The sequence below is a fragment of the Calonectris borealis genome, chromosome 2 (assembly GCF_964195595.1).
Source record: "Calonectris borealis chromosome 2, bCalBor7.hap1.2, whole genome shotgun sequence".
NCBI classification, from domain to species: Eukaryota; Metazoa; Chordata; class Aves; order Procellariiformes; family Procellariidae; genus Calonectris; species Calonectris borealis.
The window spans coordinates 58,036,170-58,054,163 of record NC_134313.1 but is presented as its reverse complement, the minus strand read 5'-3'; the positions used below and the strand labels follow the sequence as shown (position 1 = coordinate 58,054,163).

At 39.6% G+C, this 17,994-nt stretch overlaps 1 protein-coding gene across 3 annotated transcripts in view; it reads right to left on the bottom strand.

Moving 5' to 3' along the window:
* Positions 1-588: 588 nt before the first annotated feature.
* RAB31 (RAB31, member RAS oncogene family) overlaps positions 589-17,994 on the bottom strand; it is a 71,883-nt gene continuing 54,477 nt past the window's right edge. For 2 of the 3 annotated variants that reach the window (XM_075142093.1, XM_075142094.1), the window contains exon 7: positions 5,380-9,076. In XM_075142093.1, coding sequence (XP_074998194.1) covers positions 8,979-9,076 — 98 coding nt within the window. In that variant the 3' untranslated portion in view covers positions 5,380-8,978. Of the gene's footprint in view, positions 1,059-5,379; positions 9,077-17,994 lie in introns of those variants that run through there. The other variant, XM_075142095.1, reaches the window with a different exon arrangement.

Sequence of the window (17,994 nt, the reverse complement as noted above, 5' to 3'; positions counted from 1 at the left end):
ATGGAGGCTCTCCTTCTAATCTGGTAGTTGCTTCAGGCCCTGTAATTTTTTAAACTGTGTCTATCACACAAGGAAGGGTGCAATTTTCTGCCGTGGTATGCATCTTTCACTGGTGTGTGATTCGCAGTGAGATGAGGCGAGGTGTCTGAAAGACATGCCTGCTGACAGTGATGACTTGATGAGTCAAGTCTTGTGGTTTTCTAAGGCATCAATTTCCTCCTGGGAAAAATAAAATAATAATCCCTCCATTTTATCTTTCAGTGATGGATGTTGTGTTATTGTAAAGCCTTTATACTCCCAGCAGCAAGTACTTAAGTACATACTACATGCTGCGGTTAAATCAGTCAGTGCCAATCTACTTGGATACATTTATCACCACCTCATCCTTTCTTCCTTAGTCTTCTCTGGAACAATTTTCCCTTTTTGTGCAAAACTACCCATCATTCCAAAATATCGTTCAGCCAGAATCGAGCTTCATGAAAAGCTAAACCATGCAGGCAGGGTGGCTACGTAAGTGGAATGTGTTAGCCAAAGCCCTTTGTTCAGGGCTCCAACTCAGTAACCGGTGTGTCATGGACTACATGAATTGGTATCATCCTTTATTCAGTGGACTTTGTACTATGTAAATTCAGGCATACACACAGGTAAAGATATGGTATCATTTCTTACAGGTGGAGTCTAGGCACCCGATGCACTTGTAATCTTATACTTGTTTACGCTCATTTTTTTGCTAGGGTTCTCAGGTAACAATGGTGTTAACGCAGCTGTACCATGACATGCATGTATATGCACTCTTTGACCATTTATAATGTGATATCCTTTTTACCCTAAAACCAAATTTTCGCTTTCAGATATCGCTTTTGTTCCTCCTCTGTCACCTCAATGGGGTTGTGACCCACCACGAAGAGTATCTTCCAGGGTAGGACATCATCATGTTGTTTGTCCCTTCTTTTCAGTTCTAAACATTATTTTCCCTCTTCAGAATTTTGCAGTCAACGTGACATTCTGGCTTTGTTGTCATTTCAAGAAACCTATTTCCCCTCCAGAAATTTCACCTCCTAAAAACATTAAAGAAAAAATAAAAAGAAAGACCGTGGTGAAAAACTTATTAAAAAAAAAAAAAGCGTTTCCTTTTCTGGTATCTCTGTCAGAGGAAACAAGTTTATCTGTTGAGAGCCCTTTCCTAGATCATTATGAGATCATTATTTCCGGCATATCTCAAAAGCCTCCCTTGTATTCAAAACTGCCAAGAAACTGAGTCACCTCCATTAGAAACGTCAGCTGCTAATAAGACTTCGGTCCCTCCTTACTGTGACTATGGGGAGAACCATTCCGGCGTTAAAGGCTGTGCCGTAGGAGGAGAGCTGGTTAGGTGCCAAGAGGCGGTTCAGGTTGCCACCTTGAAAGCAAATTTTCCCCGAGAACCAGGAATGACCTACAGTGTGTGGTAAAACTCAGAGGACAAACGGTATTTCTAAAGGGAATGGTGCCAGGAAAGCCATTTCCTTCTCATTTGGGTGCCTGACTGTCTCAAGAAACAGCACACAAAATTTAAGCCTTTATTTTGAACGTCCTTCTTTCCGAGCGCTCTAATTATATTCCTACTACACATTTTATGCTTTTTTGGTAAATATCTACAGTGCAAAATTGTCCCATGTGATAAGTGATGAACACAGACAGGAGCTTGGATATTTGGTAGTGATTCTAGGTTTGCTGATGAGTTGGTTTTTTGCAGAGCTAGAATATTGGAAGGGGATTTTGAAATGCTCTGTGTCATCCAGGTTGCATCCATTGCTCCTTCTTGCTAAACCTCTGTGAAAACTCCTGACGTATTTGTCAGCAAAGCAGCCAGATTCTTTGAAGATGACAAGAAGCAGCAATTTTATAAGGTGCTTAACCTACATTTCAACCCTATTAAACAAGTGAAGAGAAACTGTTACTACCCTCTTACTCAGTTTTTATTTAAAGTCAGTAACAGCAATGCTATCGCTTGCCCCCCAAGTCATGTTGTATTGACAAAGAGGAAAGAACGTGATGTTCATTTTCCTCAAGGGCATCTCTTAGACATGTAAGCTGACTTCCTTATTGATTGGTACTTGTCAATAAGTAATCAGAAGCCTAGGGATTGTCTCTCTCTCAGTCTGTAACAGATCATTTCCCCAGAATACTCTACTTGCTGTAGGTGAACAGGGATTTAGTTGTTAGGTATTTATCTTATATTTAAACATGTATTTTACTGTTGTGGGGAGAGCAGGAATGGCACTGACTAGGTAAAATAAATGTGAATTAAATGGACTTCGGCGGAAATGCATTTTTGTTTTCTAAAATTCTCAAAGTGTGGCAATCAGAAAGGTTGACTTTCATCATAGATAAGGTGTGTCTCAAAGAACTTTGGACAGATGATGGGAAAGATAAAGCTTGGGTTCTAAGGGAGGTTTTGAGAAAACAAGGTCAGTGCTTTTCAAAGAAAGTGTATTTTTTTTTTTTAAATACTTCAGGGAGTCTCAGGGATAAAAATTATTTCTGGCTGGAGTAATTTAACAGCCAGAAAAAAGAAAACCTTCTCAAGCTGATAAATATTTAATACCTAACCAGAAGCCTCAAAATTATTTTTCACTCTAGTGCTAGACTTTCCTGCACTGAATAATGATATCTTATTAAAAAGTTGTTAATTGGTGTGACACTAAATGCAAGTGAGTACAGGTCTCTTATACTTCAAGTTCTGCCAGTGTACTATCTTCAAGTTTTCACACCAACTATGTTACAAAACAATTTCAGTAACACTTCTACACCGTATCTATTGAAAACACTGTGTTTATGAATGTTAGTATCATGAGCCTGTCCTCATATCCCTACAAAATACACAGCAGTGATAAGTGATAATGCAAACTAATCTGCATCAAAACCCACTTGGTAGTGTCAGAAGTGTAAAAATACAGACATTTTGCAATAAGGAGTCTTCTTACAGAGCTTAATCGAGAGCGAAGAAACCCATCTGAAATCAATTTTTCAGACACGAAAAAGGCTGCATTATGCTACATTATGCTATTACTTATTCCTTCTCATCTTAACCTGCTAAATGTGGTCAACCATTGATTTTACAGTTTCTAGTGAAGAGTCTTACTTTTGGACAGTGAGAGAGCATTTATATCAAGCAATGGACTTAGCACTGGTCCAGCTGTTAAAAAATGGATGTAATCAAAAGCGGATCTTATTAATGGTCAAGAACCCATTATACATGAATGCATCCTATCATTGACGCCGAGTCCTCCGGGAGTAACCTGCACCAATTGACGGAGGCGTTTGTACAAATACTTTTAGCTGCTCTATCCTCCCATGAGTGTTTTAATGCTTTTAAGAAAATTACTCTGTAGCCTTGTGTAAAACAACATTGAGGAGAACAAAAAAAGAAGAAAATCCTGCAGCTTACTGTTTTCCTTTCAGGGAAAGCAGGCATTTCACAAACCTGGTAGTAGCCTAAACTTTCACAGATCGGGTGAGGGGGTGGAGGTATGAAGGAGATACACAGACTATTTCATCAGTCTTGCTGTCCTGATTTCACAACAGTGCTCAGGAGATCACACCAGGGTGTCCTCTGTTGCTCTTTACAGAAAGACTGAAGCCACTGTCGTGAAGATTTTGAAGGCTGAAATGTCAAATACTTTTCCTTCAGTACCCCGAGACACAACCTTCAGTCTTCAAAAAGAAAGCAGAGGAGGTTTACTTTCCAGCCAATTGTACAGCTCCCCTCTCATTGCTAAATTCAACTCTAACCTAAAGCACTACAAGAACATGCTTCCAAGCCTTGTAAAACATCCCATCGACAATGCAAGGACTGATCCATTGAAGGGGACAACTCTCCTTCCACACTAAAAGGAAAAACAGCATTCACTTCTGATTTTCCAACACATTGATAGTAGTTAAGAGGGGCTTGCTTAGGCTTTCCTTGAATTAAGTACATCACCTTTTACAGTTTACGGTTATGTACCTGGGTTCATTTTTATCTACGCATAGCTGGAGATAAGATACATAATTTTTCCAGTGTGATTATAAATGCTTCAAAGCAGGGAACAGATCCTGCTGGGTATCTTCAAGCAGTAATAAACTCACAACCTATGTAATCCCCTTTGAAATACTGGTTTCTCCTTACACAGAGAAATGATGTTCTGTGCTGTTATTTGAGTTACTGTGCTTCTTGTGTACCGGTGCGCATTGAATTTATCATGTAGTTAGAAAAGCCTTACTCAAAAAACCTGTTTTTCCTTAAAAAAAACCAACCCTTTATTCAGTCCAGATAGTTGTGGTAACAACTTTGAAAATATGAACCAGACAGCGCAAAAACTTTCTGGTGAGTTTAAAGACCTCTTGAAACAATAGCACTAGGAGGTATGAAATACGGCACACTTCTTAAGGGAGCGTTCTTAACTCCTAAAGACAAGTTTGAGGGACGTAAATGTACCACCAAAATAAAAACATACAAAAGAGAAAGAGTCTTATGAGCCATAGCTGTCATGGTTGCTATTCAAAGCAAGTGGTAACTGTAAGCTCACTTTCTACTGACAGCTACTATTCTAAATTTCCAAGCTGATACTGGCCACTCGGGTACCTCTCTTCTAGTGGATAATTCAAATAACTTAGCAAAGGGATTCTCAGATAATCTTTTTCTGGTTTTTGAAAGTTCACCTGCACTGCAGGATCCCCCAGGAATGCATTCAGTTTCTGCTAAAAGGCCAGCCACACACGTTTCAAGCAGCGTTTAAATCCCAGGTAAGCAATCCACAGACTGCAGACAGCCCTTTTTCAAGAGCAAATGATGTGAAAAATGGGACCTATTTTGTTCTGCTTTATTGAAACCAGAGACACCCCCAAATCAGAGGTATTTAAAACATTTATTACCGTTAATCATTGTAGGTTAAATAAAACACAAAAACTACATTTTAGGGCAAAAAATATTATTAGGTATGATACAATTAATATGTAAAACAGAAGGTAAAGTATTAACAGATTGCAGCATCCCATACATGAAGCGAGTGGGTCCAGCCCAGTCAAAGCCCTTATATAAACAAAACAGAGGAAGAATACTTAGCAGGTGATTTTAAACTTACAATTTATCACTGACTCCGGTTTAAATAATTAAGGGTAGCATAGTAAAATATATCATCACTGTACTGAAAAGGTCCGATTATAGTCAGAGTGCTCGCATGTATAATCTAGTCACGCTTATTACCACGTGCCATGAAAGATTAGCGAAGACAAGGGATGATAGGTAACTTCTCTAGGTATTGATACAAACCCATGTTACATTGTAGCACTTTAAATAGACCTGCTGTACCATGAACAAAAATAATCAATTTTTTTTTTCTTTTCTGTTTTTTTTTTGAGTGTAACTTCTGAGTCCCAATTCTTGGATAATAATGGCCTTTTTTAGACTTCTCAGTCTGCAAGACAAACTTTTGCTAGAATATGCCATTTTCATGCATAAGAACGGCGAGTCAACAATTGTACCTATGTGTATCTCTATCTTCTTGCTACCTTTGATCCATAACTTTAAGTTCATAAAGGTGAAATGACCATTAACAAAAAAATGTACTTACAGAATACAATGTGCAGTATATGAGAACCAGACATAGTGAAAAAACACTACATGTCAGCATAACAATACAAAACTGTACTTATATACACACACATATGCAGAGCATATATGAAAACTAGTTCCTTCATAATCTTGTTTTTAAACTAGTTCATGACAAGCCAGAAAAGCAAGTCACCCACAACTGGACAGTCACAGTCTTGAGTCACGGTGCAAACAAGCTCCACCAAGCATCCTTGGCACTGCAGCCTGTGCTTCAGTCCTGCTGCCAGCTCTCTTGAGAAAACCAATCTTGGACAAATCCAGCACCAGCTGGCCAACCTAGAACTGCAGCGTTATTATTCTTCTTCTTGTTATTAGAGCAGATCAGCTACAGAGTCAGGTGCTCCTGTACAGTTATTTAGCTTTTCACCAGCCATTAACTACTAAGAGGAATTCTGGGTGCTGCTGGCTGTTTATGAAGGGTGGTGGTACTTTCCAAGCAACGCAGGCAACAAAAGGAAGCAGAAATCATGAATTTTACAGTTGAAAATCACAATTTTTAAAACAAACCGTTCCCCCATTTGAAGAGGCAGGTTAAAGCTGCACTTTAGCTTTGACGAACAGCAGAGAGGCAACATCATCGTCAAAGGCAAACCCTGTCTTCAAAAAAAATGCGAGCTGCTCTGCAGAGCACAGTGGCCTGTTATTTTTTCACCTGTGACTTCAGAGTTCCCTACTGAAACTCACCGTAACCCAAATCTCAAGAACTTACACAATCAGAATCCTTATTCATTGAAGTCTTTTTCTTGTCTAAAAGCAGAATAAGGTGATTTAGATTTGGCCCACAAAATGCAAAAATATCTTTTAGCCAGCATTTGAATTTTAAAATCTGCCAGAGATCCATTATAACAACTTCCAATTTTAAACTGTTTTAATATATAGCTCATAAACCTGTTCTGATTCACATACAGCTCAATGGCAGCTGTGAGAGCTGGTTGTTCAAGATAGTATTTATTCCCTACAGATCAGCATCAATTACCAGTTCTAGCATAAAGTTGAGTATACAAGGTACTCGCAGAATGGTCTTACAAAACTTTCAGACATCTCAAGTAGGGTTTTGAGCTGTCACATTAAAAAAAAAGAAATACGCTACAAAGATTTATGAAAGCTTAAAAATCAGTTATGTGTAATTACTGTATGTTGAACTAAAATTTATGACACCTTTAAAAACGTGGGTTCAATCTCACCTTGTTTTCTTGGTAACAGGTCTACCCTTCTACCAGGTTTTATTTAGGGAGAACCAGATCTCTTGCAGCATTGGGTCATAGATCCCATAAATTATATGCATCTGTGATGCATAGGTTTGACATTTCTTTAGCGCTGAAGGCCAGGTTAACCTCTCCCTCCACAGCCAGTTGAAAGAGCCAGGCACCCATGGCAGACTTACTTGTACTAGGATGGGATGAAACGTTCCCTAAAGGAGCCTGTCTCCCTTTCCAGCTATCAACAGTGATGATTGCTGAATTTTCACTTAAATAACCCTGGATTATCTGTAACAGAGTTGCTGCAATGAAGCAGCGAAGTGGATCATGTATCAGCACAGGTGACAACTGAAAGTTTACCCGAAATATCCTTTCTCATGGTAGCTGTCTGAGCCTGTGTATTATCCAAGGGCATACTTTCAAGTATGAGTGCTTTCAAAGGAGTCCAAAATATCTGAGAAATGGATTATATGTGAAAAAACAATGCAGTTTAGATTCTTAGATAAAATCCAGTGGGACATTTCCCACCTATAACTACTTCACCCCTCTGAAGACAAAGAAACGTTCCCGTTGATTTCATATGGCTCTGTTTCAAGCCCTAATAATTAGTGCCATTTTATCAAAGCACTCTCACAACCACGCAGTAAGGTCTGTTTTTTATGTATAAACACGGAAACCGAGCTCTAGCCTACCTGTTCATGATTTATTGTGGAAAGTTGTTTTTCCCTTTTGTTTGCTTTTCATAAGTCTCCCAACAAATGTGCAGTGAGGTTAATTTTCCTCATAAGAGAACAAAGTAATATTGTGGAATGCAGGCTGGGCTTTGGTTTTGAAGCCTGCATTCTTACCCTAGTTCTGATTTCCAATGAAATTGATGAAAAAGAAAAATTCGTATTTTATCATCTCAGTCACACACAATCATGAAAGATGGAAGTGGAGAATACATTATTTCTAGTTCATAGCCACCTATTGTGTATTTTTTTCCTACACTGTATTTTTAAGTGCATCAAGCTTCAAAGGTATCACACAGTGGGTCTTCCATACCGCATCCCCATGTGGGTGAGGGGACTACTCCACAAATTCACAGAATTGCATTTGTAAAGAAACGTTCTGGTTTGTTTTATTAGATTCCAGCCTTTAACCCCAAATTATATTGTGCTCTCTTAAGCTGTTTTTGTACAGAAATATCGTTCTTCTGACTTGAAGACTTCTTGTAGCGCTGCACTGAGGCCAGTGAGGAGTGGGGCAGTGTGGCACTCTCTTTTAGAAACCAAGGAAGTGGCATCTTTGAGCAAAGATAACTTTGGTCTGGGGCACAGATTTGGAGGAAACCTGGTAAGTAGTGGAGATTAAGCTGGCGTTTGTGTTCTTTTTACAATTTCAGTAATTAATGAAGCCTACGCCCTAGAAAGGGAATCAATTCAGGCAAAGCACGGTGGCTGCATCTTCACTTCTTTCCGGAGCAGACTGGAACTGCATGGGGTCCAGCAGTCTCCTTCATGACAACTCCTTCTCTCACATACACAGCACCTCCTGACACAGATTTTGACTTCTAGTCTGTAAAAATTGCACTCACTCATCCTTTGGATCCATTTTTTTTCTAGTTAGCAAATTCAGTCCATTTCTTGCTGATGTTTACTCAAAGTGCGAGATGAAGCTAGAGATTTAGAAAAATACTGAAGCAGACTCCAGCTAAAAAGATGGCAGAGAAACTGTAAGCCAAAATCCAGGTTTTATGGTTTTTTTTTCACCCTATCATTACAGAGAAAACTCTAAAAACATGCCAAGTCCACTTTGCAGTGTAAGAAGAGAAGTTTTTGCAGCAAATCTAAAATTTATATATAAAAGGACCTTTTTATTAAAAAAAAAAACAAAAAAAACAGTCGTTGGCTTAAACAGAGAATCAGAGTACTTTTGACATTGTAATTTTGACAGGGTATTAGAGACGATTTTCCTACTAGTTTTTGCAAAATCCCTTTGAAGTAAGGCCTTCTGCTTCTGGTCTTTGCGTTATTGCTCATGGGAAGTATTGAAATTACTGCTTTCAAGATAAGGAGCCACGTCACTGAGATCATGAAGTCCTTTCTCAGTGAAAAAAGCAAATGGTGCTTGTTTTCAAGTAAATCTAAAAAGATCAAGCTGGGTCAGCAGCACCGCCTACCCGTTTGTGAAGTCTGCTTTCCAAGTTTGATTGCTCCATTGTTACCGTTTTCATGAGGATCTAAGGGTGGAATTTGCCGACCTGAAACATAGGAGGAGACAGTGAATTCAGTTTTCCTGGTGTAGTAGCAACACATGCAGGTGACAGGTAGGATGATTTAGCTTGCATAAGAATTACATCTGTGAAACTTCACCAGAAAACAACCATCTCCTGTGTACCTTGAATCTTTTTCCTTGCATCCTGCTTATGAAAGATTTTTAAAAAAATATACGAAATATGGCTATTGAGAATGCATGAAGTACACTGAAATTATGTTATCCATGTATTTAAAAAAATAGTTATCTCACTGAGCACCTTACAACTAAGAAAGAGAAAATTCTTGGCTTTCTCTCAATTCCACTTAAATGTGAATGATGCTAGTTTAACAAGATCTTGTCTGTCCTAAATCTGCATGGCATTTAGTCCTTGTACACTAGAGTTTTACAAAGCACTGTAACTAAACACATGCCGCCTATACTTGAAAAAGAAATCTGTTCTTTTCATTGAATCCCTCCCTCCTTTGAGGGGTACCCATGTCTTTCCAGTTGACAGCTTTGATTACTTAACACCACTCTCCTGACTTTTTAATCATCTTACAGGGTGGTTATTTTAAGTGTTTGAAAGAATTTCAGCCATCACAGGAGAGCTAGAGATCTCTCCCAGGGGCTCCAACTCCCTCCCCTGTGTGCTCTTTTAGTACTGCTGCATCTTCTGTCTATCTGGCTTCCTACTCACGGACAACATTCAATGTGCTTAATAATTAGAATTATAAATGGAAAAACAAGATCCGCCCAGGTCCAATCTATCCTCTGTCTCTGGTGTGGGCCTGGCTTTTCCATTAAACCCACTGAGTGATCTCTCCGTCAGTATCTTGGAGAGCTTACAGTCATGGTAACATACTTCCCCATTACCTTGTGGATTTGCTGGAAATTTTTTCTTAAGTTGAATCTACTTTCTATTAAATACTCCTGGTTTTACTATTACCCATGTTAAATAACAAGAGTTAAAATATTTAACGTTTGCTTGTTATATGCCACTTTCAGAGAGCATAAAGTTCCTGTGAATAGCTCATCATAATCCAGGTGGATTTTACAGCTTAGTTTTCCCTATCCTTGCTGCATTTATTCACCGCTCTCTCTTGCCAAATGTTCTATGAATTATGTACCTATGTTGAAGCCCGAGTCCTACAAATTACTTGGGGGGTGGTTGTGGGAGGGCGAGTTAAAAGCATGCAGGTAAAATCCAATCCCAATAAAATCAAACAGCAAAATTTCATCTGTAAAACTTGTCCCTAGATTACCTTTGGTCAAGCCTATCAAAATTTCACCCCTCTTATTCAGTCAGTTCTGAACAGGTATGTTATACAACAAAAGTGTATTTTTGAAGCAGATAATCTTGGGAGAAACAGGTATCTTGAGGGCTGAAGCATGTATAAGCACTGACATTACAATGCTGCACTTTATTTAGGTCACTAAAATATCAACTTCACACCCTGCTTACATGATGTTTGGACTTCATGTTTGTAAGTGCCCTTCCAAAGTAAAATAAAAAACAGAATGGGTGGTTAGAGACACAGTTGAAACGTGCATTAGTTCTGTTGGCTTTGTTTGGAGATAAAGAGAATCCACTAATTCTTAAAACTCTAGAGAATATGAAGAATGTAGTATCTGTGAGAGGCTTTCCAAGAAGGTAACGCTGTCATCGCAGAGACCTGCAGAGAACTTCTGCATTAGGTACCTACTGTTTCCAAAGTGCTTTCAACTCAGTCCCTGCTAAAATAAAACCCTGTCAATCTGACTCAGAGCACAATGTAGCTAAAAAAGTTGGAATCTACAGACACTGTTTCCATAACATACCACTAAGCAAATACTCTCTAAACATTTGGTTCTTCTAACAAGAAGTTTGGAAGAGGAGAGCTTTAACAAGCAAACTAGCTTAACTTTCATTTTAGAAGTCTGCATTAAACAACTATGTTATTCTATTTGGTTTTCATTCAGCGTTTCGTATTTCTTTTGAGTTTCAAGTCTTTTCTACAGTAGTCTTGATGTGTATGCAAAGAAGCAGGCAAGCTTATCTTTGGAGTAAAACCATTGCAGGCTTCAAGGTCAGTGAGCACTTTGTTCAGTTCAGACCAGGACACAATATATGTCGTTAAGAATCACCTTGATGCATTTCATTTCTCAAAACGATAAAAACCACACAGATAACAACTACAAATAATAAAGAGAAAAAAATCTCTAGACATAATAGTTGCTGATTAGTTATTCTGGCCTTTGAACTTAAGTACTGTTTGTCATTAACTAGCCATGTTTTCTGCTGTTTGAATACTCCCCCCTTGAATTCAATACAAGGAAATAAAGCTTTAAACAGTCTAAAAGTTTTTCAGGTTTGAGTTTTTTTTTTTTAGTAGGTGAGTTTTCTCTCACTTATTATTTCTCTTATCACCAGATTTATTAAACCATCAAGTTAAATCATTTTAGTTTTAGTAACAAGACTTATCCCTGCCCAAGCATCTTTTACCATCTGATGCGCAGTTGACAGGAGTAATTGTCTTGGAGTATAAAACTCAGTCTAACACCCAAGAACCAGCTCCACAGCAAATGATACAGTGATTTTTCACCAAGGGTCAGGGGAAGTGGATAAAAATAATCAGCCAGAAATCTGTTTGACCGATTGTCTCTCCCTGAGCCTCCTTGACAGCTAATCTCACAGCAGATGCTGTAACAGAAAAAAGTCTAAACAGAAGACTAAGGATGAGCAGTGAAACGCTGAGCCTGCATCTACGCTTCCTGCTTCTAAACCAGCTCAATATCTATTGCTGCCTAAAAGCACTGTGACCATCTCATCATTCATTTCTTGATAAATATGGCATCAATATTGCTGCCACCAACTCAATCTAGCTGGCAGAGTCAGGATCAACAGAGGTCATGAACTGAATTAATTTTAGAAAGTATATACTAATTTTAAAAGTGTATCTCACTGGCATACATATTCCAGAGCAATAAAAAATACTCCTGTATGAGATAACCTCCAGCATTGTTACTTCATGCTATTTCTTTCATGCAGTTGATGTCAGAAAGGAGCAGTAGTGCCCTGACATCCAGCCCAGCAATTCTCCTGCTGAAGAAATAAACAGATTAAGACAATTCCTCTTCAAACCGATGACTGCACTGTTAAGCTAGAGTCAGCTCAAAAGGTCCATGAGAGATTGAAATCTTCTGTTGCTTAACTTCAAGACGACAAACTAGACCACAAATAGAGTCTTTTCTCCATTTTGCAGAGCAGGCCACAACTAGCCAGCTTGCCAAAGACCACCAACAGCACATCTTAGGATTCCAGATCAAACGGTCAATCACACAGAAAAAAACAGGTGTGCATGCATTTATCTAAGAACTCTGCAGCTGAACTGGTAAAATGAGGAACTTAAGGATATACTATTACTGAGACAGTATAAAAGTTCCATATGGTTCCCATTGCTGATATTCCTATGGACTGAGGTCCGCTGACTGCAATTTAAAAATTAGATTTTGCACATGTATTAATTACGTATCTGATTATATATTTTGGTTTCATTTCACTAATGTTTAGACCATGTTTCACAGATTTTGTGCAAGAAAATTGTTTGTAAACATGCACCTCTACGCATTCGTGCAGAGGTCTTCATGTCCTCCACGATTTCATTCCAGTAAACACACCATGGTGTGTAAAATAGTAAGTGTCACAAGAGAATGCTCAAATGCAGGGTTACAGAAATTGTCATGGTTCTGAAGTGAACCATCCAGGTTAACAAGTGGGATGCACTACATCAATTGCAACTCCTCCTTTCTGGCATGTTTGAGTTGGGCTGAGGCAGTCCAGCATGAAGGTCAGAGTCTTCTTCAATGTCTGGTAAGAGTTCCAACTCCAGCTATTGAATCTGAGACTTGTTAAAGTAAAGAGATTAATCAGCACTCTGGGACTTCCGGTTCTGAGAGTGCCAGAGGCAAGGAGATTGGGAAATGGGAGGGTGGGACAAGAGGTAAACAGAATGGGAAGGGAGAAGAATGAAAACTGGAGCAGGGAAGCAAGGGAGACAACAGGGACTGGGTGACAGCTCTGCAAGCAGAACTTGAAGGCAGGCAGATGGGGATTGCTCTGCTGCAGCTGGAAGCACGATGCATCATCACAGTAATAAAATCTGCTCTCTCTGTTCCTTTTTGAATGCAATGCTCCAGTTAAAGGCTGTGACACCCATTAGTTCAGAAAAATCAGGCTTGGAGTTGGGCTTTCTGGTTTTGTTTTTTTAACATGAAACTAGTTTCATCATTGATCTGTACAAGACTGCCTGAAAGGCTGGAAACAGCCCTAAAGTTGAGCATAAGGAAGAAACCCCACAACTGGTTACCATGCTAACAAAGGGACAAACACAACAATGCATTCAACAGATACTCGGTTAGCGTGGAAACAGATGTGATGTGCTCAGCCTGAGCTGGCACATCCAGATGATGAAGTCCAAGTCCAAAAGAAGCACAGTCCTACTGTCTAACACAACTACAACAATTCTGCTAAGGGTAAGAAGCAAGACATCATGGAGGTGCACAGTGGCTTTCTGCGCATTTCTTCCATCTGTTCTCTTCCTGAAAATCACGTACAACTTGATTTTTTAGGGGGCTAGAGGAAGGGGAGATTTTCATTACTGCAGGATGTGAAATTCATGGCTCGCCTGAGAAAAGGCAGACTTCTTCAAGTAGCAGTACAACAGCTATACAATGGCCAGAACCTCCTCCTAAAATTGCTAGCTGTATCACAGCAAGGTGAGCCCCTGCAAAGCATTGCTCTTTATAAACCTCGTTAATAAAGCACAGCTATCTGTGAAGGCATGGCAGAATGAAGCAGGCACATCTTATCCAACAGTTTAGGCATTTGCATGTAAGACTCTTTCTGCACCTGTAGGACTTAAGACAGCCACGCTTCTTATCTCCTCAAATCCTTTCATCCTTTGAAACCAGTTTCACTGGTATTTTAGAAGTTCCCCATGTCTCTCACATGGGTTATAAAGCTTGGCCCACTCAGCCTCTAGTTTCTTTTTCTCACCTGTATTTGCAGTGAAGCAGGATTTCCCCAACTGACAGAGATGACTGCTGTTTACTTCATGTTGTAAGCTTTCATGCAAGGTAGCACATATTTACAACAAAGGATATTGCATAACTAAACATAGTTAAGTTGCAATTATTTTAATACTCCTAATAACATATCTAACAGCATCTCCATGCATGAAAATAAAGCTGCCTTTTTTTTTTTTTGTTTAAGCAAAAGCATAGAATGCTGACACTGAAGTTCTTGTTAGGGGAAGCAGCAATACAACTAAATTTTGCTCATTTAATTAAAATCTGCAGGAAAAAAAAAAAGATTTAAATCTTACAAGCATCAGAGTAAACAACAGAATTCCTAATGACTTTAATTACCAAGAGATCCAACCTTGATTTGAGGTCCTGCTGTAATTAACTTTGGGCTGTTTCGGTTTATTTACTAGTTTATGTTGAAGAGCCCTCCTATGGTTGGAGAGAAATCCAGGACCTCACAAGTTTAACTTTAAGAGTAGTCCAAAGGCCAGTAAGTTTTGCTGCATTCATTAGAATTTGAAAGCAAGAGAAGACCTAATCCTAGAATGCAGGGAGCATAAACTGTAAAGAATATAATCTCAAACATAAGTTAGGGCCATGTTTTTCCATCCTTTCCCTTTTCCCTCTACAAAAAAATTTCAGTTATGAGCTTGGGCTGCCTTAAAAATGGTGCATATGAATTGCTTTGTAACATAAATGTACTTGCTTTTCTTAAAATGTCTTTCACAGATCTCTTCAATGTAGTTCACAGATATCCGCAAATCAGCAGATAACAGGATGAAAACCACCATACTCATCACTCAGAAAGCTCAACAATTGTCCATCTGCAATTCCATCCATCCAAGTCCATTTGAGTCAGTGCAAACATTGAATGTCCACTGGAAAGGATCCCTCCCGTTCCACAGACAGACATTTCATACATTCCTCTCTAGTTTGTCCAGTATACAACTGGTTAAACTGTAAACTCTAGAGGTTGGGTTTGTTTTGGTTTTTGTTTTGTTTTTTTTTTTAAACCTCCAGTATTTCTAGGAAACAAGTATTTGGGTTACATTAAATATTCAACATACGAGCTGCTGGCAAGGCATCAGAAAATCAATAGCTTCATACATTTATAACTGAGCATTTACCACATGAAAGGTCGTATCCTGAGACAGAAACTCTCTGCTCTAATTAGGAAGCCTCGTCTAGGAAGAGCATCCTTATCTGGATTTTTAAACATCAGCCTGTCTCTCCTCCTTGTAGTGCTAGCATCAGTAAGATCAAGCGTGCCAACTTTAGACACTTTCCATAGAGCGATTCTGATAATTCTGTTCCTCCGTTCCCCCTCACCTTTGACAGAAGATGCTGAAATGCTTCAATCTTGGCCCCTTCGGTAGCGCACCAGTCCTCAACATTTGCCAGACTTCAAAAAATAATGCATGCCCATCATTTACTTTTTTTTGCTTAACACAAGTTTATTTCGTATTTCACTCGGCTAGGTATTCTTCAGCGGCTTACTCGTCCCACTGCCTGTTTACCTTTGGACCTACTGATGCAGACTGGTATTAACTGGGAGGTACAGTCTCAGCTCTATCATTTACAGAGAATGGCTTTTATGTAATCTTCTCTTTCCCGTCCGGGGCACCTTCACGGTAAGGTAACAGGCAACACACTCGCTGAAGAGAAACAGCTGGGCATGTACTAGATTTGAATAAGGTAAATAAGGTTTATTTGAGTTGTTAAATGAATGGGTGTCTGAAAATTGCAAGGGTGTCATTGACACTAAATGACAGTACACTTGGGGCAGCTTTTTTAGCCATTGAAAACCAGCCAGTTTTAATTGGTAAGCTGCCTTCCCAGGCACAAGCAGTCGTCAGCAGAGCAAAGCCCCACAACCAAGAAAGGGCAATATAGAACTCGTATGACCCCCTGCACAGGCACAACTTTATACTGTATTATACTGTATTATACTGTTATCGTATAATACATTCCTGGCATATTTGCTGCTGCTGAAGTATAAACCAGCAACAAGGAGCTGCTGTGCCGGATTCTTCTAAGGCTGGGAATAAAAAATTAGTAACATTTGATTCTATAGACACTCAGCTATTAAAAAATAACTACTGGAACAGAAGAAAAACCACTATAATCTTAAGCCCTTTTTATGTCAGAAAGCTTTCAAGAAAGACATTGGGAAAAATTTAGCCCAAGTGGGGAATATAAAACTGTACTAAAAATATTCTTTTCTTGTTTACAGAGAAATAAAACAGCCACATGATGTTTCACAATCACAGCAAGCCTTCAGTCAGGCGCTGCTAAATGTAAACCAGGGTAAGTGTAGTGGCTTGCCATCTGAAATCACAGGGGTACAACAGCCAGCCAGGAGCTGCATCCCATTACGCAGCTGTGCTGGTTTGGCTGGGACAGAGTTCATGTTTTTCCTAGTAGCTAGTATGGGGCTGTGTTTTGGATTTGTGCTGGAAACAGTGTTGATAACACAGGGATGTGTTAGTCACTGCTGAGCAGTGCTTACACAGAGTCAAGGCCTTCTCTGCTCCTCACACCACCCCACCAGCGAGTGGGCTGGGGGTGCACAAGAAGCTGGGAGGGGACACAGCCGGGACAGCTGACCCCAACTGACCAAAGGGATATCCCATACCATATGATGTCATGCTCAGCACATAAAACTGGGGAAAGAAGGAGGAAGGGAGGACGTTTGGAGTGATGGTGTTTGTCTTCCCAAGTAACTGTTACACATGACGGAGTCCTGCTTTCCTGGAGGTGGCTGAACTCCTGCCTGCCGAGGGGAAGCAGTGAATGAATTCCTTGTTTTGCTTTGCTTGTGCGTGCAGCTTTTGTTTTCCCTATTAAACTGTCTTTATCTCAACCCAAGAGTTTTCTCACTTTTACCCTTCCTGTTCTCTCCCCCATCCCACCGGAGGGGAGTGATTGAGCAGCTGTGTGGGGCTCAGTTGCCGGCTGGGTTTAAACCACGATAGCAGCTCAGTGAAAACTCTCCAGCGCGGAGAACACCAACTTTGCTGACCCTTGTGCTCAGTCTGCCTCCTCAGCCTTATTCGCCTGAGTACACTGACTGCAGAATCCCTCTCCTGCCAGATTGGCCCTGTCTTCAAAAAATCAGAAACTTATCCTGATTCTAGTCTTTCACATCTTGTATTTTCTTGAGAAGAATTAAGGACAATGGATTTGTGTTGAGACTGTGTTATTAAGACATCCCTCAAAGCAGTCAAATCCTCAAATCCTGAGAGAAACTTATTTTTAAAAAATCTTTTAAAAATAGTGTAATATAATAACCTCAAAAATAAAGTGATCTGTCTATAATCTCTACAATTTTTCCAAGATTTATCTGGTTGTCAGCAAAAAATCCCAGTTCCCCTTTTATTTTCCGCCTTCTTTATATCATTATGTTGAGTAATTTTTTCCCATTATACTGTTTCACTCCGTTCACAACATTTTCCCTGGAAAAGAGACAGTTGTTAGACACCTTAGGAAGGAAAAATGATTATGTTAAAATACCCCTGGGAAATGAAAAGCATAAGCAAGCAGGAGGTAAGTTTTTTAGCTAAATTAAAATGTAGTCTACCCTTTCTGTTTGGGGTATCAATTTCAAGCAGGTTTTTAATGGAGAAATTCTCCACGCATGTTGGGACATCCTTCCAAATCCAGGCTGTAAAATAGGCAATTCATACAGTCTACCTTCAAGATCCAAGGTAAACAGAAGTTGCTGTCTCCCTGCTCAGAGGCTGGGGAGCTGCACCGTGCCCTTCTACAGCAGCACAAAGAGAAGGGCACGAACTCTCGGCAGCACGAAAGCAAAACTGAAGCTGCAGCATGACTTCTAGGGCATCACACAAACAAAAT